This window comes from Aedes aegypti, chromosome 2 (assembly GCF_002204515.2).
Source record: "Aedes aegypti strain LVP_AGWG chromosome 2, AaegL5.0 Primary Assembly, whole genome shotgun sequence".
Lineage (NCBI taxonomy): Eukaryota > Metazoa > Arthropoda > Insecta > Diptera > Culicidae > Aedes > Aedes aegypti.
The window spans coordinates 47,583,130-47,607,431 of NC_035108.1; the positions used below are offsets into that span (position 1 = coordinate 47,583,130).

At 40.1% G+C, this 24,302-nt stretch overlaps 1 protein-coding gene across 6 annotated transcripts in view; it reads left to right on the top strand.

The window, feature by feature from the left end:
- The window catches only part of LOC5570536, a 640,253-nt gene that overhangs the window by 578,893 nt on the left and 37,058 nt on the right, over positions 1-24,302 (top strand). For all 6 annotated transcript variants that reach the window (XM_021840763.1, XM_021840764.1, XM_021840765.1 and 3 more), the window contains exon 5: positions 14,484-14,556. In XM_021840763.1, the coding sequence (XP_021696455.1) occupies positions 14,484-14,556 (73 nt within the window). The remainder of the gene's footprint in view (positions 1-14,483; positions 14,557-24,302) is intronic.

The window sequence follows — 24,302 nt, forward strand, 5'->3', positions numbered from 1 at the left end:
AGAAAACCGTGGCGCACCACTTCAAAAGGGCGCTCGAGTTACATAAAGTTACACATGGGTGAAACAGATCAAGTATAGGAGGTGGATCGTGACAGCAACTGCACCGCAAGCAACGAAATTCAACCGCAACCTATGGCCATTACCCGTACCGGGGTAATGTAATTATCTCCTTTTCAATCGACGTGGACGGTTATTGATCTACATCTACACAAAGCAGTCTCGTGATTGCCAGTTGCACGATCTGCCTGGATCAATGCCGTAAAAGCCATTGTCAGCTGGGAACGCCCTCAAAATTTCTCTTTCAAGGCGAGAATAGGCATATGGTTCCATTTGAGGGGTACCACGAGGGGTCAGGTTATGGCACGCACGAACGCAGGTTGACACGCGCAGGTTTCGGGTGGAATTCCTGGTCATATCAAGTGCACGACTGGCTGGATCAATTATGGAGGCGTTTCATAATTTTGCGCATTAGATAGTCTGACGTGGCGTCCGAGTTATGTACGTGTTCAACGAATGATCAGTTCGGGTGATCGGGATTCAGGTGAATGGGAAATCGATTATCGAAACCAATGGGAACTTCTTATAACTTTCTATCGAAATAAATCGCATTGATTCTCACAAAGTTTCCTGAACTTCACTTGTTCAACCTTTGTGAACAAGATGTCACCAGAAATCCGTAAAGAAGTGGGTTCAGAGGACAACCGAGAGCTTAACCAGTCATCTGGCAACTATATCTGAAAGAATCCATCAGGAGACTATCCAAAAGTCCTCCTGACAATACATCGAGACTTTAACAAGAGTGTTGAAGAAACGATACGCCAATGATCTCAGAAGGAATACGAAACTGAAATTTGTCAAAAAATCTTGTCAGATAAAATGCCAAAAATGTCTACTCCTAATCGTGATATTTTTTTAACTGAACAATTGAATCAAATGATTGATGCAATGTTCAAAACCACCAAAAGCAATTCAAATTGGTGTAAAATTTTCTAATAAAATTGGATAATTGGATTACGATTCTCTAATGGATCCAAATATTTTCTTTTAAATATTTTGAATTAGAATGCTCGTAATTTGAATGGTAAAGAGGACGAGCTGTTAAATTTTCAAACAGCTAATAACATACATGTAGGGGAAGGGGTGGTAAAATGAACACCTTAAGGAAATCATCTTGTTTCTGATAGAAAAACGAGAAATTTGTATAGTTCTATTGCACAACATCAAAAATAGGGATGTTATCTATAGCAGCGACATGGATTCAGACTAAAATAGCTTAATTTTCACATATTTTTATCGCTATCAAAATGCGATGCAAATGTTCATTTTACCTGCACTATGTGGGTAAAATGAACAGCGGTTGGTGGTAAAACGAACACCATGCAAAAAACGTGAGCAAAACAAATATTTCTGAAAATTTTCATTACCCTACCGAAAATACATCCACTAATGATTGTAACCCATTCAAAAAGAATGCTAAAGGTATAAGATTTGACACCATATCATAGCGATTTTCACCTCACTGAAAAACCTCAAGTCCTCCGAGCTAAAACTTACGTCAGTTCTAATTTCCAAACGTGATTTTCTAAAATCTTAGTTTATGTTGATATTTTCACTTCAATTGACCTACGTATCAACTCGAATACTCAGATTTATGCTCTAAATCGTCCGTGCGTGATAAAAATTCATCGAAATTTGTTTTTTCTCGGTAAAAGGCACGGTGTTCATTTTACCACCCCTGTTCATTTTACCACCACTTCCCCTAGCAGTTATTACTGAAACTTGTTGGAAACCTAGTTCCAAACTCAGGAGAGTCCCAAATATTTTTATTTATCGTGATGATCAACTGGATGGTGCATGTGGAGGATTTGCTATCGTCATTCATAGGCTAAAAAATCAACGTTTTTCGTCATTTGAAACCAAATGTGACGTAAAATTCGAATCCATGATTATAGACGATGATCTTAAACCTTTGATCCGCCGTAAAAACCAGAGGAGAATACAATTTCACCGCTTTCAAGATCCTGCTATGAAAATTATACATCAGGATATGCAGAAAGAAATAAAAAAAACGGTTTTATCAATTAAGAACAAAAATTTTGAAAATTGAATTTCTCAATTGGACCCTGGCTCTAAGCCCTTTTGGTAATCCATCAAAAATTAAAAAAAAAAAACTTCCGAGGCCAATTCTACTTTTAAAAAAGGAAAACAAATTATTAGGTATTAGGGTAAGTGATCCCTTAGTTGTGGGTGTTCCTATAGTTGCGGTAGTGCTATTTATACTAATTTAATTGAATTAGCTTTAGATCCGACACCGTTAATCGACGTATTGGCTTATTGATACACGAAGTAGATGAAAACATCGTTCAAATTGCTTCAAAATTGATGAAATACCACCAAAACTGCTTACACTTTTCTCACTTGTACCAATAGTTGCGGTAAAGTGTTCCTATAATGGATAATTCCATAAGAAAACAATATATCCCGCTACTATAGGAACACATAATCAAAATTTACCTCAACTAAAGGAACAATGTACCAATAGTGGAGGTATTGTTTTTCACTCACATCCCGATGGTTACTGCGATGAAAGCAATTTTCTCATTGAGTGAATGGTCGTTACTTCCCGTTACAACAATAATATGTATATTCATTGCACTACCGTAATTTCGGGTGAAATTGATCATTTTTCACGATTTTTCTAGTCTGTTTTCCATAATGTGATACAATGCCAAACAACTAAATGCAGGAAAACAAGTACGAAGGTTAGCCTCATCGACTTATGTACCGAAATTTTCTAACAAATGTCATTTTAGTGTTAACAAATATCTCTAAAATAAAAAATCAGAGGATCTCATTTCGGGGTGAAATTGATCACTTGCCAATGCCATTATTGTTAGTTTTCAAAACAACTCTACATGATAAGTTTGAGCTTCCTGAATCCGAATATGCTTGTCAAATTCTTAACAATGCAATATTTATATAAATAACGAACAGTTAAATTTCAAGAATTACGCGGAAAACGCCTAAATGTATGCAATTTCCTAAGGAATTCAATGATACCTAACAGCAATTTAATTATTTCAACCATATGAGCTAATTGGTACGAGTTTTGGTGATGAAATCTGGTTTGGGGATATATCCTAAGCATCCTCACAAACTTTCAGGTTTATACCATGTTCCAATCCTTGCTTATAAATAGAAGTTTATAGGTGTTTGTCAATACTGCACCGTGCATGATTTTGAAATTTTACATTATTTTCATAATAATTAACATTCTTTAACGTAAAAAACTTCACAACACACAATTTGACAATAGTTACGACAAATAACGTTCATTTACTGCAGCTTACATTGACATTTGTGCTCCATTACGAATAAATAAATCGTGTGATACGATGATCAATTTCACCCTTCTGATCAATTACACCCGATTTTACGGTACTTGAATCTTGAGGGGTTGAATGAAGTTGAACTGTGCTTAGTATTTCCACTAATGAAACATTTACCCTAACTAATTGCAAAAAAGCTCAAAAACTTGCCATGCAGTCTGAAAGCGCGCATAATTTTAATTTAAGACTCACTAGTCCAATTAAAAATCAAGTTACTTGGGACTTCGAAATCATTCTCAATCAAGAGAACGATTTCGAAAATTCCTGGGAGACTGATTTGGAAGAAGTGCGAACTGATATTGAAAAAATCAAAAGTATGAAAGCCCCTGGCGATGATGGAATTTTTACATCCTCATCAAGAAACTTCCAGACAGTAGCTCATCGTTCTTAGTTGATATATTTAACAAATGACAAAAATCCTGCACAAGCTTCCAGCTATCGTCCAGTCAGCTTGCTTTCTTCCGCCAATTAATTTTTTGAAAAGGTCATTTTGAACAGGATGATGGTCCTCATCAAAGTAAAATCCTTTTTTTGCCAATGAACAGTTCGGATTCCGACATGGACATTCGACCACTCATTAACTTTTACGTGTAATGAATTTGATTCATTCCAACAACTGTAGATCTTTTAGTCAAATATTGTAAAATTTAATCTCGACACAAATCTGCTGTGAATCCTCATATACTTCTAAGGAGATTACGCCGGAAATCTTGTCATCAAGCATATCTGCTTGTAAAAAAGTCACAAAAATTCTGATCAGGAATGCAACAAGGACCTCCACAGCTTTTTGAATTGAATCCTCTAAATAATCTTTCAAATATTTAAGACCAGATTTGCCGATGCTCTTTTTATAGAATGCGCCAAAAACCTCAACATAAATTGATTGAGAATCTCGGCAAAAACTGTTCAAAAGTTTCTGTCTAACCTAGGAGCTTGCCCATGGAAATTTTTTAGAGAGTTTTACATAAATTTTGGAGCATTTGAAACTTCAGAAGAATTTTAAGATTACTTGTGGAGAAAGTTATCCAAAGATTGTTTTTCCTGTAGTTTCTTCAGAAAAATTTGAAGATTACTTGGTCGGTGTTCAGACAGACCGGACTAGATGATATTTTGACGTTCTAGAGAAACGTTCAGGACTCCATCATTTCTGATTTTTTCGATGCTATTTCAGTACAGATGTATAATCAAATATATAAGTTCCTTTATAACAGCTAACAATGCAAACATTTTGACATTTCGAATGTCTGGGGTACATTTTCCTGGAACCATCTAAAAAACACTTGGTCCAGTCTGTCTGAACACCGACCACTTGTAGACTAGTTTCTCAGGAGTTAATGCACTGAAGTTTTCCAAAAAAAAATGCTATAGTTCTTTAAGACGCTCCATTTCAATGACTTTTTGGAATTCTTCCAAGAATTTGGCCTATTATTTACTGCAATAAAAGCTACTTCACAGTTTCACCTGTATTTGGCAAGCTCTTTTTACAATTCTTCGGGGCTCCGCATTCAGAGGATACATCGAAAATTTCTGCCGGAATACCTGAAAAATTCAGAAGGGACTTCTCCTGATTTAAATATCTAGAAATTGCATTACCATATATGTCTAATGGCTTAAGAGGTTTCAAAAGCGCGTTTGAGATTTTCGAATTAAATAAAATCAAGATCGAGCAGATAGCCGTAGCGGTAAACGCGCAGCTATTCAGCATGACCATGCTGAGGGTCGTGGGTTCGAATCCCACCGGTCGAGGATCTTTTCGTAAAGGAAATTTTCTCGATTCCCAGGGCATAGAGTATCTTCGTACCTGCCACACGATATAAACATGCAAAAATGGTCAATCGGCAAAAAAAGCTCTCAGTTAATAACTGTGAAAGTGCTCATAAGAACACTATTCTGAGAAGCAGGCTCTGTCCCAGTTGGGACGTAACGCCAGAAAGAAGAAGATCGAGCGATTTTCTTGTCAAATTCCATTTAAAAGAATCCCCTGTTACTTAAAATAACATGCGACGAACGGAGCAAATGGAAACATAAAAGAAACCTTTCCCGCCAGCAAACATATTCCTATTATTTTGTTGGAGTACGTTTCCAATTCAATCAATCAATCCGCGGACATTCTTGGGTCTCTTCCGTCGTGACAAACAGATCGCTCCAGGCATCCGATCTGACATTTGCTCAAAGTAAGTTACGTACCTAATCAAAGCTGGTCTTCTCACCAGATAAACAAGTAAGCTTTTCTGCTTGCAGATATTCTCGGGGGTTATCTTCCTCCATGGCAAACATTGCGCTGTAAGCTTTTCTGCAGAAGAATTTGCCGGAAGTCGTCTTTTCTCATGGCAAACACACAGCTTCTCTGCAGCGGACATTGCCGCGAGTCGTCTTACCCCACGGAAAATAACGCATTGTGAGCTTTTCTCTAGCGGACATTGCCGGGAGACGTCACACACTGTGAGCTTTTCTGCAGCGGACTTTGCCGGTGGTCTTCTTCCTCCACGACAAACAACACGCTGTGAGCATTTCTGCAGCGGACATTGCTGGGAGTCGTCTTCTCTCACGGCAAACACACAGCTTTTCTGCAGCGGATATTGCCGGGAGTCGTCTTCTCCCACGGCAAACACACTGTGAGCTTTTCTGTAGCGGACATTGCCGGAGGTCATCCTCCTCCAAGACAAACAACACACTGTGAGCTTTTCTGCAGCGGACATAGCCGGAAGTCATCTTCCTCCATGGCAAACGACACGCTGTAAGCTTTTCTGCAGCGGACATTGCCGGAAGTCATCTTCCCCCACGGCAAACAACATACTGTAAACATTTCTGCAGCGGACATTGCCGGGAGTCATCTACTCTCATGGGAAACAACGTGCTGTGAGCTTTCCTCTAGCAGAATACAACATGCTTTCGATCTGACATTTGCACAAAGCAAAACGACAAGGTCGATATAAACTTACTGCTTTTTTCACTACTTACTCACCACTACAAACTCTCGATCATTCCAACTCTCAACTCGGGATCATTTCATTGCATCACTTTTTCCCCAAGCGGAAATCAAAGCTTTTACGGCGAACCGAAAACTCTCACTCTACACACACCACGCTGCACGTTATTTCTCCCATTTTTTACTCTTTTCCACTGTAGCAATGCTGAAGGATGATTCCTCCCATTGAGCAAAAATGAAAATACCAGGTATCTTTCCACAAATGAGCGGAAACTGGTAGGATCGCCAATGTGCAGTTTAGGATTATCACCTGGAAAGGAATCATCCTCCACCCGGTGCACACTGAACTAACCCAGCCAGGCAAGTTTAAGTTTGCAAGGGAGGCTGCATGAAAGCATCTATTGTGCGAGTGACAGTTGTACTTCAGTCAGGGATGTAAACATTCACAACTTGGCAGTGCGCATCACAGACAAAAGTGTAAAACCATTTGCTATGATCAATCCTTTTGCAACTCTAAAACGCAGCTCATTCTATACCTCGCAATAGAAATAATTTAATTGGCTCTGAGGAACTCGAAAATCTCATAAAAGAAATTAGAATAATCCCTCAAAACTTCAGAATAAGTTTTCACTCAATTTGAAATTCGAAAGAGTGCATGGTGTTCTTGTGTTTTCTCTTTGTCTTGTAGAGCAGGAGTTCGATCAGAGACAAATAGAGATATGGTAGTCGGGTTCAGAATGAGTACCATTTCTAGTACTGCATTTGGTCCCGTGGTACTGCAAAACGTACCCAAGTTTGACAGATCACAGTACACTTCTCACAGCATTCTAGATTTTGCTCTATTACTTTATGTGCCATAAAACTTTGGGTAACTGCAAGGAATATGGAGGTCTTTATTTTGGCTTTGGTTTGATTCAGCTCTCTTCTCGTTTTATATTAGATTTAACTAGAAGCTTTTGATATGTTTTATCGAATTTCAATTTTGCTTGTTTGAAGCTGAAGTTCTAAATATTGAAGATGCTATATAACTGTATGTTCTTCAGGAATATAATTTAAAAATATCACTATTCCAATGTTACTAATGGGATTCTAATAATAATTGTGACGCTAAAAATGTATTCATAAAACGATTGTGGAGATGCCCAGGAGGCGGTCACTCCGCGCACTTCAATTTGGAGATGCAGAGGTTTACTCGGTCTCTAGTAGCAACAAAAATCGATGACCGTAAAGATGTAGCCGGCGTCGTTATTTCTCTTCAAACTCCATACTGTCTGCACTAACTAATGTATGTATAACATTTATCAAGTGATAATCGTCCATCGATGCTTGATTTAAAGGCTAACGTTTCATTGTTCTTATTATAGCCTAAATTCACATCAGAACGCGCCTGCTATAGCTCTGATTCCAGTCCATAACTTAATCTTTCACGCTATTACATCTCTCTTGGGCGACAATCTTCATCCCGTCCACATTCATTAGCTGGAAAAATGCTCACAGTAGTAGTGTTAATCAATATGTAAATTGTTAAGCTACTTTAGGTCTTTAACCTGACTTACTTCTATCTACACCAAATTAAGCCCTTAAATGAATCTGTTATAAATCAAAACTGAAATCTTTCAGCAAAACGAAATGAAAAAAAATGCTTTATGAATCTGATTTATGGTTTCAAACTCTTTCTAATTGAAGCAGTAGAATTCTTTTTTATTTTCTTCAATAAAATATGTTTTATAGTATAATGAGTTCTGTTTAAAAGCAACCCTCAATCGATGCAATGTATGCATCCATCCCATTTCAAATGCCGATGCAATTCCAAAAAGAATGCATAGCGAATGCATCATTGCCAGGCAATCAAAAATTCAATTAACTCATCTCCATGCCAACGGTTAAAAGCCTCCTCAGTAACCCGTTAGCTCATTCCAAGTCGCCTCCTGCCATCAAATTCTCGGATGAATAATTCAATTTCGGGAACCCTTTCGAGTCATCTTCCTCTTCGGTTTGTCGGAATGTGAACGAACAACCATTCCCAAAAGATTGCAATTTCGTCGCTGACAATTGGTGTGGTGGTAGAGGTGATTGATTGACCGACCATTAGTCCCCAGCACAGACGGAATCAATTTCCTTGTGAGTGCGCAGAAAAAAAAAAAACAGCGGTAGAACGGTATCCTGGACGCACGTTCATGCAGTGAGTGGAACTCGTTCACGGTAGCCAACAGGGCCATAAATAACCACAGTGCCACACCCCTGCAGCCTGTCAAACCAGGGTGCGGTAGATCGGAAGCTGTCCCTCTGGTCTGACTTCTACAGACGATTCTCCGTAACTCGATGTTTAGTTATAGTTAAAGTTAATTTTTATGGCTACCTCGATGTCCTTTGAATCGCAGTTGCTTTGATTCTGTGTTCTATAACTCAATATCTCCCTGTCTCGATACACTCTTCAATATCGTCTTACGGAAAATTGACTTTACTATCTTTACGGTTAGTTAGTGGCACAGTCTGATGAATGCTCTGATTTGCTCAATCGAATCCGGTAAGGCGGAAGACCTTGAATGGAACGCACCCGACGCCGTCGCCATCGTCGTGATCACAGTAGCACTCTGTAGTGAGGTTCAGAGTTCGACAATTAACACCCAGCACAAGATTAACGGGACACGGGCGAGTGAACCCGGAATTAAACGCTTTTTTATATTTTTGGCAAACGAAGCGGCGCCTGCTGCTTCAATGAAGAGCGCTGCACCCACCTCCAGTGTGCGTTTAGTAGTCTACCCACTCGACAGACAGGGTTGTGACATTGACATTTTAGGGGTGTGATTCGTCTCAGCGGTTAAGTGTATGCACATAGGAAAACCGTAAAATTCTCGGCTTCATTGTTTAATTCTGCGACTGGTCGTTGACTTTTTGGCGGTTAATTGCCAAACATTAAATGCTGTCCACAGGAGATTCAAAAACAATGCTCCCACTGGTCGAAACCACACTTCCGCGCCAAATCAAATAACTAAATTACACCAATTATATCAAATCATTATCATCGGAACAGAACGCAAATTGCAGTGCTCTCTGTGAAAATAATTTTCATTATCTTGGACCATTGCAAACAGGAGTAATTTGGGTCAATCATGGCCAAAATTATTTTCTGCCCTTGATGACATTCTTATGACCTAACAATGACGCAAAATCGACCAATACTGAGGACTCAACCACAACATGCAACATACAATTAGCTACGTTTTAAATATTACTGAATCAAACATCTCGATTTTTCAAATTTAAGATTATGCCGATGAATTTATTCTAGTCACTCCTCTTGTACGCAGCTCTTTCGCAGCAATTTCAAGATCGTCTTAAAAACCGTACACAAAAACCCACATTCACGCATCTGCCGAAATTATGTAATTTGTATCGCTCCCTCCGCGTTTGATTGGGCCGGAATTGCCGATCGGTCCCTTCGACAAAATAATCTAATTATTGAGAACGTCGTCGCTGTCATCGCACAGAGGCACCGAATAATCGTCGAGTGGGATAATTTGACTCACCTCGCGATCGATCACAGCATGCGCGTGGTCTTTCAAACGAAAAAAAAAATAACCATCGATCCAAGCAGCTGTAGAATTCGTTGCTCGGCAACGGCAGCAGCAGGGTTGACATTGACAGAACAGCTTGGCTCCAATTTGATGTGTATTGGTGAGTCAACATTTTTTTTTCTTTCGGTACGATCCGGATTGGAAACCTTCAACAATTAAATCGATCAACTACGCTTGGTATACGGCGTGCGATGAGGTGGGTTCTAAAGCGGCGTGTGCACAAAAGACTTAGATTCTGTCGAACGGGCAAGGCCCCTGCCGCAGGGGTGAGGAAAATGCGCATAAATATAATCCCTGGCCGCTCCCTACCACAATACTCACTCTGTGATCGATTCCATCGCTGATACCGAGAGAAATCGAGAGCGAAAATCGAAATAAATCACATTCGCGCTCAATCGAGCTAATTGGCTCCGCTTTGCACCTTGGTGCAGGGTTGGAATCGAGCCAGATCACCCACACTCGATGACAGCCGATCGCATCAACCGAACTGAAGAAGATCAGTTCTGCTCAACTTTCGAAAATCGTGATGCAGTCACGATCGAAGATTTGGGAAAGGGAGCCTACCACTAGTATACCCCTCGGTGACTGACAGCTGTCATGTTGCGCAAGCGATAAATGCGCTTGCGCGCGCATGCAACTGCCGCAAATTGGCGACAACGTTCTAAATCCAGTGCAAAGCGTCAAATTTGACGAATCGCCATCCGTTACCAATCGGTTTGCGGTGAAGTCATTTCAGGGCGGTGCCATTTACCGCGCAGCGGTCTCCGAACGGGTTAGTGGAGTGGCTTTTAATATTTTAGTTCCTGTCACCGCCACTGGACCGGTGTTGCTCGTGTCGAGCTAATGGAGGCCAACCGATGGGGCGAGGAGAAAAACGAAAATATAATAATCCGTAAAACTAGACGACCTTGCTCGTATATAATCGAGATCGCGCACGAGCGTCAGCGATTGATGCCGAAAGCGAAACGAATTAGAAGGAAACCAACTCGTAGCAGCAGGCCGGATGACGGTTGCTAGGAAACGGTGTTTGTGACACCTTTTCTGTGGGTAAATAGTGTAGAACAATCGATTTTTGCAATGGTGATGATGAAGCGTTGTCGATTTTGTTTTTATGACAGGAGCCTGCAAGACGTGTCATCGAATACATTTTTAACGAGAACAAGAACTGTGATAATTTTGTTCTTCGTTGCATGAATTTTGGGGTGCCTTCCCACGCCAAAAAACACTTTTATACTAGATTTAATGATCATCAATAGCTCAATAGGGATAACTTGACAGTGGTTTTGTTGTCAGTTTTCTACGATTCCTTGAAAATCAAAGAAATGGAGTCTGTCCCACGGAAGTCATTGAATAGGGTCCTAAAGCCCTGTCCCAATTTTAGTGCCAAACGCTTAAGTTTAGTCCAAAAACACATGTTTACTCGATTTTCTAATGTTTTCCGTTGGTTTAAGCCCAAAAAACATTTCTTTTAGATTTTGTCACATCCTTTGGCTTAAACTCAAATTTTGGGTGTATTTTGTTTTCCCTGTCCCTTACGAAATATCAGATAGGAACAATCCCAGTGGTCGAACTAAAACCCTTGTGGTGTTTTTGTCGACTAAGCGAACGTCAAACATGATCAAAAGTGTCATGGTTCATTTATGGACCAAATTTTTAAATTAAAGTTTAAACATGATATAGCTATTATTTGAGCGGGAAAAATTGCTTATGTTGTTACAGTAACATGCTTTTTCGTGTTATTAAATAAAAACAAGATTTCATTAAAAATTTTAGGACCCAATTGAGAAGAATAAATTTGTTTTCAACTTTTCCTTATGAAAATCCATTTAGATTTCACTATATTTCCTCATGAGCCATGAAATTTTGGAATTTTGGACTTGAGAATCTTAGATTTGGTCTTTGATAGAAATCTATCTAGGAACCTGGGAGGGAGGCACCGATAATACACACGAAATATATAACAACGTTTGTTTGAACTGCAAGATAACTCCAGCTTGCCAACAACAATCAAGGCAGGCTTGGGGAAAACCGCTAGTTTTCTTTTGTTGTGTACTTTCGATCTTTCCTGACAAACATGGAAAAAGGGCCACAGTTTTGTATGCACTAAATATTAATTTTCATTGGAAGAGGTAAAACGATGTGTTTTTCAATGCTTTATATTCAATCAGTTGAAAAGTGCTCACGTGACATTACTTGCATTATGTGCATGAATTGATTTTCATTCAATTTTTGTCACTTTTGATGAAATGCGAAAATGTGTTTTAATCAGTTACGCGCTTTTTCCATGTTAGTCCAATGTTTGAGATCTGGGCTCACAGAGACAGTTCGTGACAGCGGAATCCCGGCTCACTATGACGTACAGAAATTTTGTATTGGTTTCTCCCTCCCAGCTAGGAACCAACCTTATTCAACAATATTTTGTCACAACAGAAGAAACAACAGTGCAAATATTTTCCCAATGAGTCACCTCCCTTTTCTCAAGCCAGAATAGATCACTTCGGCGACAAACCGCTAAAATCCCCACCACAGACAGAAGGATCACTATGGCCCGTTACCGCATTCTGCTGACGGGAACCCGAGCTCGAATTTCAACAGCGTCGCCTTGGTTTCACAGTTGTCAGAACGGTAAAGTCGCCGCGCCGCGTCACCGCTGTCAGCTAGTTGGAGCGACCACCATTCTGGCACACACAAGTCGTACAAATTAATATTCATGTCCAATGAAACTTGGTTTATTCGTTCGGCCGTTGTAGTAAATGCACTTTCACAAAAAAATACGAAACCGTAACTAAATCGTATGACTTAAATGTGCCTTTATAAAGCGCGCCGCGCCGCGTTCGTTTTAAGGGTTGGGCCACCGCCATTGTGCAGCGTTGCTGCAGCAGTAATTTTCTATAAACGCAAATGCACACTTAGCATATAGGTACGTGCGGAGTTTTGGAGCATGCATGCCTATTAAAACACCGCGCCGTCGCACATTCCTCCAACCTTTCCAAATAGAACGTACTTAGCTAATGCGAAATCAGCAGCAGCGGCGGCAGCAGCAGCAAATATCAAATGAGTGTACTTTACAGTCAGTGGTGATGCAGTACTAGATTGTCATAGGTGGGCGTTGCTGTCTTTCAATGTTCGAGTCCAAAAGTCAACGCTAATGATCGTTTGGACCCGTTCGGTAACGAGGGCGACCGCCACGCGGACTACTTTGTTAATGTCAAGTACCGGACAGAAACACAACCGCCAACGAAAACAATTTGTGAACCAATTCATAATCGTTTCACACCTATTAGGTAACGTAATCTTACCGGCGATGAAGGGAAAATGCGGATCCCGATCCTATTCTCGGCTCACTTTTGATTCTCTTCGGCTGGGAAGGTTTTTGAAAGCTACTGATTTGTACTGATATCATATTTGGCCACCAAACGTCTTGTATTGAAATGTTTCTAATTGAAAAGTTTCGAATCGAATTCACTCAAACATGTGGTAAAAAAATTAACTGTCATTACTTTATCTATCTTTCAACGACTCATTTTTTCGCATTTTTATTGGTTCCTCGCTACAAAACCTGAAAAAATGAAATGTTGTCCTCAGAGATCGCTAAGCTACTATGCGGAAACATAATTTGACAAAAGTTGGAAAAATTCAAGAGCCCAATTCGACCGAAAAAGAAAGCTTTGATGGCAAGAACAATCATGGATTGCTTGAGAGGGCAATAAACTGTTCGGTGCGAAGAAATTCAACCGGAAATGTTTGCTCACTCAGCAGAATTCCAGATTTCTGGTCGCGATGAACACAAAATTGCATTAAATTCTTCGCAGCTGTCATTCCGCGCCATTGCTGAATCATTCTCAGTCTGAGCCGAGTGTTTAAAACCGTCGATTTAACCCTCTAATACCCAACCCCGCCTTTAGACGGGGTACACTTTGGAATTTTGTGTATTTTTTCATAGGTCGGAAATCAAAATGATTTTATTTCAGGCTTAAACCTTGACTCATGACACGCATTTAATAAAAGTTTTTTATGACTTTTGAAACTATTTTGTATTTTTGAAAAATTGTATTCTTATATAACCTTTAAATGCCTGGGGTTTATTTAACGTGTAATATAAAAAATCGGACCTTTCATATTTTCCTACAATCAACCTATAACAGAAGAAGAGCTTGGTGGTATTAAAATAATTCCAAACCTGTTTTTCCGTTAATTACACGGAAAATAAAAATATTTCCAGAATAATACTTAAAATTTATTATTTTTAAAAATACCGTAAAAACTTCAATTTTTATTATTGTCAAAAATCAGTAACTATTAGAGGCTTCAAGAAAAAATGAAAAAGAATAGAGATGTTCAAAAATAAAAATAATAAAAATCAAAAACCAAAATTCATAAATTTACGAATGAAAATAAATCGTTGCCCAAAACGTGTTTAGAACGATTTTAGATAACTAAAAATGATATTTAGATCGAAAATAAAAATTTGGGTATTAAAGGGTTAATCCTGAGGGAAGGAAATTTTCGCACGGAACAATCCGCTGCGTCACCTTGCGAAGCTGTGTTATTGATAATGCGATTTATTTCTCTTTTCTCACCTTTCAGAATCGGTTTATGTGGCTTTGACAACCCGATGCGCGATCACAAGACAGACGAGGTCAAACGACACGTTGGACAGGTAAGTTTCTTTCGATATGATCGATCTGTAAACGCGTACCATCTGGCAACAACATCAACTACAATTTAAAAATTGAGAAAGAGCATTGTTCATTGCACGGTGACGTCATCATAAAATCGCTCTCTTTTCCTCCTTCGGGAAATCTGAAAACAACGGTGCCAGTACCTGTCAAAGTTGACAGGTACTGGCACCATTGTTTTCAAGTTTTGTTGAAGAGTGAAAGAGAGAGAATTTCGTCGTGGAATGCCCAATAGCTCCGGAATGTGCGCTTTCTTCCAAAGGTTAAATAGATAATGTTGAAAATTTCATTGAAATGAGCAATCAATTTGATGCTTTAGACAATTTTTCCAAGCAGCAAATCGAAACAGACTCTTCGATTAAAGTGAAGAAGCAAAGGTTTTTTTTTTCAATTTCAGAATTGGATCCTAAAATTTTAATTGAATTCTTGTTTTTTATTTAATAACACGAAAGAACATGTTCTTGCAACTACTTTACAAATTTTCCAGCTCAAATTACGACTATAACATATTTAAACTTTGATTTTAAAAATGATTCAAAATATATAAGGTAAGAGTGAAGTGAAGTGTTCAGATTCAATTATTAGTTTTTCTTAAACATACTCTAAGGGCAACTTCACCAGCGGTCCATTTTTTGGTCCAAATTTTTACCAAAAATAGACCTGTCAAAATAAAATAGACCAGTAAAAATAGACCAAACCGCACGCACATGCACCGGTTGTTGTATTTTTTTCTATCCATTTCGAAAGTGATCAACAAAACAAACAATTGAATTGAACTAGCAGAATTTTAAAGCAAAATTGATTGAACTAGCAAAAATCCCGAAGGAACTCCGATGTACTTTAAAGCAATTCCTGGATGAACTCAAATAGAATCCGTGGCGGAGCATCAACGAAATTCCCGGCATAGCTTCTGGAGACATTTCCGGAAGAACTGCTGAGAAATCCCCGGTGGATCTCCAGAGGAACTTTGGAGGAATTGCTAGAGGAACTCCAAAGGATTGTTTAGAGGAATTCCTGGAAGGAGTGCGGAGGTATATCCCGGAGGAAGTCTGAAGGAATTCTAAGAAAAAACTCCAGGAGAATTCCTGGAGGAAATCCGGAAGAGTTTCTGGAGAAACTCTGCAAGAATTCCTAGAAGTATTCCGAAGGAATTACTGGAGAAACTCCAGAGGAATTGCTGGAAGAATCATGAAGAAAATCTGAGGGAATTACCGGTGGGGCTCCGAAGGCTGTAAGAACTCCAAGGTAATTGCTTAAGAAACTTCAATAAAATTCCTGGAGAAACTATGGAGGAAACTCGAAGGATTTTCCGATAGAGCTCCAATTCTTCCGGAGTACCTCGCGTTCTTCTTCTTCTTTTCTGGCGTTACGTCCCCACTGGGACAGAGCCTGCTTCTCAGCTTAGTGTTCTTATGAGCACTTCCACAGTTATTAACTGAAAGCTTACTATGTCAATGACCATTTTTGCATGCGTATATCGTGTGGCAGGTACGAAGATACTCTATGCCCTGGGAAGTCGAGAAAATTTCCAACCCGAAAAGATCCTCGACCGGTGGGATTCGAACCCACGACCCTCAGCCTGGTCTTGCTGAATAGCTGCGCGTTTACCGCTACGGCTATTTGGGCCCCGCGTTATTTCTGTGGAATTGCTAAATCAAATTCAAAGGAATAACGTGAGGAGCTCCGGAAGAATTTTTGGAAGAACTTTGGAGCAATTCCCGATAGAACTTCCGGATGATTGCTGGAGGATCTCCGAAGGAATCTCTGGAAGAAAGAAATCCCTGGAGAGATTCCAGGAGGAACTCTGGAGAAATTCTAGGAGAAACTCTAGAAAAATTCACGGAGGAACTCTGGAGGATTTCTCGGAGAAAATCTAGGGAAATTCCCGGAGTAACTCTAGAAGAATTGCTAGTGGAACTCAGGTGGATTAACTGAAAGAATTACTGAAGAACTCTGAAGAATTCCTGGAGAAACTCCGAACTTTGACGGAAATCCGAAGGAATTCTAGGTTGAACTCCAAGGGAATTTTCATATGAAATCTGAAAAAATTCCTGGAGGAACTCTGAAGAAATTCTTGGAGGACCTCCAAAATATTTTTTGGAGAAACACCCAAAGATTTGTTGGAGGAATTGCGGAATATTTTCTACAGAAACTTATAAGGAATAATCAAAAGGAACTATGGAGGAAATCCCGGAGGAACTCTGAAAAAAATTTCTGGAGGATCTCCAAAAGAATTCTTGAAGGAACTCCGCGGATTTTCTAGATGAACTCCGAAAGATTCCCTAGAGGATCCATGAAGGAATTCCCGGAAAAAAATTTTAAAGATTCTTGGAGAAATTTCTAAAGAAACTTCGAAGGAATTCATGGAGTAACTTCGAAAGAATTCCTGGCGAAATTCAGAAAGAAATCCTGGATAAATTAGGGAACTCTGAGGAGGAGGAATGCCCAGAGTAGCAAAGTTACTCTGAAGGAAGTCCTGGAGGAGCTCTGAAGGATTTTTAAGAGGAAGTCTAGAGGAATTCTTGGAGGAATGCCCGAAGCAACTATGAAGGAGTTCTTGCTGAAGGAACTCCAGAGAAATTGCTGAAGGACCTCCAGAAGAATTGCTGGAGGATCTGCTGAGGAAATTATCAGGGAAATCCGAAAAATATCCTTAAGGAATTTCTGAAAGAACAACGGAATAATTTCAGAAGGAGCTGTGAAGGAAATCCAAAGGAATTCCCTGTGGAGCTCTGGAAGAACTCCGAAGGATATGCTGGTTAAAATTCTGAAAAATTACTGAAAGAACTCGGGAGGAATTTCTGGAGCAGCTAAGGAGGAATTACCGGAAGAACTCTGGACAAATTCCTTGAGAATCTTCAATGCAAATCCTGTAGGAACTACGGAGCAATTCTTGGAGGAACTCCGAAGGCGTTCCTGGAGTAACGCCAGATGTGTTTCTGGAGGAACTTCTAGGCATTTCTAGAGGAAATGCTTGACGAACTCCGGAGAAATTCCTTTAGAAACTAAGCAGGAAACTCGAACGAAATAGCGATGGACCTCCGGAGGAACTTTCCAGAAATTACTGGATGAAATCCAGAGAAATCGCTAGAGGAACTCCAAAGGATTTTCTGAAAGAACTGTGGAAGAATTTCCGGTGAAAATCCGGAGGAAGCTCCGAGGAATTGCTTTGGTTGAATTGTTTGGAATCCAAAGGAATTGCCAGGGGAAATCTGGAAGAATTTGTGGAAGGACTTGAAAATATCCTGGAGGAACTCCGGAAGTATTTTACGATGAGTTCTGGAGGGATTCCCGAAGGAAGTTTACTATTTTTTCGAACTAGTTCCAGAATAAATCTTTGTAGAAATCCGAAACATTTTCAGGAATCACTTGAAGAACTCTAGAGAAATCCTGGAGAAATTCCGAAAAAAAAACAGGAGGAACTATGGAGGAAATGTGAAAGAATTCTTAGTAGAGCTCAAAAAGAATTTTCTGGGTAATTCTTGGAAAAAAGAGGCATTTCTGGCGGAAATTCCTGAAGGAAATTCTCGGCCCCGGAAGAAATCTTTGTGAAAATATAAAGAGGAGTTCTTGGGAGAAATCCCCGGATTAATTCCTTAACAAAATTCCCGCAGGAATTTCTCGAGGAAATCCTCAGGGCAATTCCTGGAGAAAATCCCCGGATGAATTTCTAGAGAAAATTCCCACAAAAATTCTAGGGGAAATCTCCGGATGAATTCCTGGAGCAAATCCTCGGAGGAAAACCCGGGCGAATTACTGAAGCAAATCCCCAGAGGAATTTCTGAAGGTAGTCGCTGGAACCCGGAGCAATTGCTATTGGGAATTTCCTGAGGTATTCATTAAGAAATCCCCGGATTAATTTCAGGAGAAAATCGCCGAAGAAATTTCTGGTGCAAATCTTCAAAAACTTCCTTGAGGAAATTTCCGGAAAAATTCTTCGGAAAATCCCTGATAGAGTTTCTGGTGAAAATCCATGAAGGAATTTCTTTATTATTTCTGGACGAAATTCCCAGAGGAATTGTTATTGGAAATTCCATGAGCAATTCTTGCAGAAAATTCCCAGAGTAGTTCCTGGAGGTAATTCCAGGAAGAATTTATGGACAAAATCATCAGAGGAACTGGTGTTGTAAATCTCCTGTGAAATTCCTGGAGGAAATCTCCGGAGGAATTCCTGGAACGAATCGCTTGGAGAGAATTTCCGGATAATTTTTTTGGGGAATTCTCAGAGCGATTCCTGAAGCAAATCGCCAGAGGAGTTTCTGGAGCAAATCCTCGGAGGAATTTGCTATTACAAATCTTTTGGGGAATTTATTGAGAAAATCTCCGAATGAGTTCCTGAAGAAATTCCTGATGGAAACCTCCGGAGAAAATCCTGTGGGAAATTTCCTGGTGCAAATCCCCATTGAAATTTCTGGTGGAATTCTCCGGATTAATTTTCTGGAAAAAAAACCAGAGGAATTCGTGGACGAAGTCCCCGGAGGAATTGCTATTGGAAATACTTCGAGAAATTCCAGGAGAAAATACCCGGAGAAATCCATTAAAAAATCCGGAGGAATTTATGGAGAAAAGCCCCGTAGGCATTCCTGTAGGGCGGCATCCACAAATTACGTATCGCTCTAGGAGGAGGGGAAGAGTAGGCTCAAGCGTTACGGCTCACACAAAAATTTTAAATTATTCATACAAAAAGCGTCACGAAGGGGGGGGTCAAAAATGTCCAGTTTTAGCGTTACGTAATAAATGGACGCTGCCTAGGTAAGCCCTTGAGGAGTTCTTGGCAAAAATCTCCAGGGGAACTTCTGGAGAAAATCCCCGGAGGATTTCCTGGAGCAAATCGCCAGAGGATTTTCTGGAGGAAATCTTCGAAAGAATTCCTGAACGAAATCCCTGGAAGAATACCTTGAGCAAATCGTTGGAGTTCCTGGAGGAAATTCCCGGATAAATTCCTGGAGCAAATCTCCGAAAGAATTTCTGGAGGGAATCTCCAAAGCAAATTTTTGGGAAGAATTCCTAAAGAAAATCCCCGGAGAAAATATCGCTGGAGGAATTTTTGAAATCTCCGGAAGAATCCCCGGTTTGATTCCTAGAGAAATTCTCGGAGGAATTTCTGGAGGAAATCCTCTGAGAAATTCCTGGTTTAAATCAAAAGAAAAAAAATCCTAGAGGTAATCTGTGGATAAATTCTGGATTACCTCCATAAATCAAAAAAAAAGTGTGGATGAATGATAGTGTTGCCTAAAACAGAACTTCCAGATATTTAAACGAATGATTGTAATGTATGAAATGATACTAATCAGAGTGGGAAAAATACAAAATAAAAAATATCAAGTACAATTCTCACTGTAAAGTCCGGGAAAGAGGTACTAGAACGAGATCAAGGTGACGCTGACGTCGCAGCGATCTCCCCAGCCGAGATCGTCTTCAGCTTTCCGCTGAAATGTCAGTCGCAAACCACGCGAACGTCAAACGATCTAAATGGGCATGATCACGGGTATACCTACCTGTATACACCGTTTTACGATCAATTCGCGCAATGTTCGACGAAACTAATAAAGCAATTCAAAAGGAGCATTCTCGAGCGATCACGATCACGACATGGCGCGCGCGGATGTGCATTCTCTAAAAAGGTGCAAAAGAAGATCCATCAACGCGCGAGGCCCACCGAGCCTCCTAGCCAGGTACAGTATTGGGCAAAACAATTGCAGCTTTTTCAATTCAAAATGTGTCAACTTTCTAGGATTAGATCAGTCCATGGATTACTGAGATCTAGCCTACCAGAAAGGTAATTTTGCATTGAAAATCGAAAAAGTTGCAAACGTATTGTCCATCACTGTAAATCTAGTAGAGCAGTGTGTTGTGCGGTAAACGGCTCTCACTACAGCAATCGCGAGTCGTCCTCCGTCGCGCGAGTGATCTTTAAATATCAAGGTTGGATGAACGTAAATGTTGCCCTGTCAGACAACCACTTCGACTGTGACCGCAGAAACAATTTGTAAACGTTGCACCGTAAATTATGACGATCATTTAGTCCAAAAATGGCTGCACAGAAGAAGATGGTTCACAGATGGCTTGGATGACGAAATCTGTGCTGTTGTTTGTTCGGGTTGTCACCTAAGCTAATGCGGTGTTTGTTGCGAATTCTTCGGCGACAATACGGAAATCAATCCAGTTTCATGGGAATAGTCGGAATCTCGCCGTCTGTTATGAATTGAATTGCCATGACTGGTCTATTACTACATCCGTCATGTGCACTAATTCAGCGATCAATTATCGCCTCCAAAAAACGCTTGACACATGCGTCATTCTGGCGTCAAAAGACACCTCGCTCCGACACTTGTGCAATCTACATCTGTTCTCGCCGTCTAATTAACGATCGATTATTAGCTTCTCAAATGATCGATCAGAACGACCACCATCGGCGTCGATCTTCTCCATTTACCCGCTGATCGTTCTGACATTTCCCGGCGGCCGTCTACCATTACTTCACGAAGATCACTTTCGATTTCATCGTAGATCATCACTCGGCGAAGAAGTCTACACGCAAACAGCTGTAACCAAACGGGCATGCTAAACTGGATCTTCAACTTCCCCACTCGCTCGCTTTCCCTTTCGCTCCTACTCGAGCGCTAATGATTACCGTGCAGAACTAGTCTTCCTTGAAAGATCGTCGCCTTCTTCGGTTCGACCCAAGAAATTGCCATCTTTTGTTTCTTGGGGTTCGCAGCATGAACGCGCTCGATCGCTCTCATTCCGGTGCGCAATATCGCCCGCTGAGCGGTACTAGATCGAAGATGCGTGCCCTTCTGTCTCGGTTGAAGTTACCCCCAAATACCAGAGTCGGCAAGAGTACTCAGAACTTGAGTAGGTAGCTAATTGTAGAGCACGGAACTTCCTCTTAAAAACTAGAAACAACTACAAACACCGGCGAAACACAACCTTTCAGTGGAAATATTTCGCTTCTTACATATGCAACTGTCAATCAACAACACCATGCAAGGATCGAATGTGATCGATTCCGTCTCAACCCCCGAAATTCATGGTAGCATGGGCAAACAACCTGTTCCAGAGTTCACCTTTGGGGAGACTTCCGCACGTCTAAAGCATAATTTCACGTCGTTCCTTCGGCACTCGTGACTACCGAGTAGTAATCGCCGTTCGGTGGTGATGGGAATCGTGGTTGGGAGATCATCTTACATAAAAAATGTGCTGCGCGGAACGACAGTGGCAAAAAGTGCGGAAAGATGAAAAATGCATCTTATACACTTATAAAAAGCCGCGACCACAGCCTCCTGTGGAGATCGTAGGGCAATGAGAGCGGTGCGATCGACGTTTCTTCAAAGAGGGCGGTCAAACAGTAGGCGTGTTTTTATTAATTTCCCAGTGCGAAACATACCAGTCGAAAGCATCAAAAGGATTTATTAATTTCGTGCGTTTTTTTTTGGGTGTTTGGGTTAAAAAATGTGCTTCTGAAATGATCAACCTGTGACTTCAAAGTTTAATTTGGTAGCGTCGCCACCAAACCGGATCGCACCGGTAAGACTCGCGACGCGCCTCAACTCGCCGCTTTTTGAAATCAATTTTTAAGTGTGGTGCTGCATTCTTACGATTTTTATAAACACAGCGCACTATTCAAATATTAGTCGCGATGCTTGAAGATTGAGAAAAACAAAATTTAAAAGAAACGTTTGTCCGTATTTCTGCCGGATCCATAATATATTCTCCGAAAGGTTATCAATCGCTAGAACTTAGTGAACGGTTCACCGTAAGTCCCGTTTGCACTTTTGAGTGAAATGCTTATCGTAGCCCATATTTGATCAACTTAATTATGAAAAACAATCCAACATCCTTGAAAATCCAGAGGAATTCGTGGTTTTCTAGTAGGAACGGGTTTTTTCGTTTCACTAGTACACATAATCACTAGAGTCGGGAAGCTTTTTGACAGTTCTTCTATGGAAATGACAGCCTCGTGTTTACATAGGTCCTCCACCGATGTAAACAAACGCATAGACGGATCTGTCACATGAAAATGGTTATACGAGCAAAACCCACCTTCAAAGTACTTCACCTCAATGTACATCAAATGCACATCGATTTGCATCAAATGCATTTTTAGCCATTCACATCAACTTACCTTTGATCTGTACCACTGTATTAATCTATAGCAACGAGACATTTGTTGTGAAAGTTTTTAAACTGTTTATCTAACAAAAAATAACTTTCTTAGATGTTCTGCCACTAATCACAAACTTTATTTGATTTAGGTTATGTAGCTGAAGTTCAAAACTCAAAATTTATTGATTTCGCATTAGAAGCCTGACTGGTGCAGATCGGTGATCTTTGAGCACACAGTGAACATAATGGGCAAGAAGATGATGGCTTAACAGGCATATATTGTTTCAATTCCCCGTAAAGGCAGTGCCATTTAAAATCAGGATTTATCGGAACCTCCTCCCCGAGAAATGTACAGCTTTACTGGTCTCTACTGGTAGCAGTTGTAAATCTGCATTAAATTTAAATGGAAATTTTTTGTCGAAATGAATTGTTTTATTCTTTAGCTTCGTTTTGAGTTTGGAACAGGTTGGGTACGGTAAACTCTTGGGGTTCAGAGGGGTTAATTTCAGAGAACACGATTACAGCTATCCCTTGAAGTAAAAATACTTCATCTCCGTTGTTGTAAATGAATATGGGATTAGAGCTTATAGGTAGGCGATATTTTAAGCCATTCAGACGAATAACTGTACCGGCACTCCATCGTACGCCGTACCAAATACTATGAGGGAAAATGTTCACTCAGTTGTTAAAAGTACTACAAACGAAACGATGTGTTTAGAATCATTAGATTGACGGGATACAATGGTACTGGATTAAAATAGGAAATGTGGAGTATTTGTCAACTGTAGGAGTCATTTATTTCATGGCATTACAATCACTTATTCATGATTCACCAACTTGATAAAAAAAATTGCTTGCAACACATGCAAGCCATGAAGTGAAAATCTGTTGAGTGTGCATTTAAATGCATTTGAATGTATAAAATTATTTCAATGCATCAAGAGTGATCCACCCCTTGCCCACCTTACTAAATATCTGAGACAAGACTCGCGAAGACGGTCTTCTTTTTCTGTGATTGCTGTGTTTTTTTTCTTATTCCACTTTGTGTTTATACCAATTATGCGCATGCTGTTCAATTCCTCACATGAACCTCTCAGCAAAAAATGATTGAGTTTGCATCACATTGAATCATAAATAGCCGTTTGAGTGAAATTTCATGCTAGCAAACGTAGCAGACATTAGAAATAATTAATCTTCTGCTTAGATTTATCAGCAACTTTGGAAAAAACTGCTCCGTCGACTGAGGTTTTTAATAACAGTCTACTTTGAACACAATACTTTTCACTTTTTCAGCCATGAAAACGGTGGGCTGCATTTGACGTTTCGTGAGAGGGGAATCTGGGCTGCATATGACGTTGATATTTTTCCTCTTCGCGAGTCTCTCTCAGCTAAATATCAACTGTCACGCAGGCCAACCCAAACGGGATAGGTCCAAAGCTCGAACCAAATCAAATAGAAAACACATATACCTTGGCTTTCGACTAAGGCTGTGAACCATTTCACCGATTCGTTTAACTTTAAGTTAAAATTTAGTTAGAAATAACCCTGCTCTGGAGCATGGTTAAAATTGACAGTTCGAAAGTTATTTTCTGCACTCGTGAATTTGAGAATAACTAAT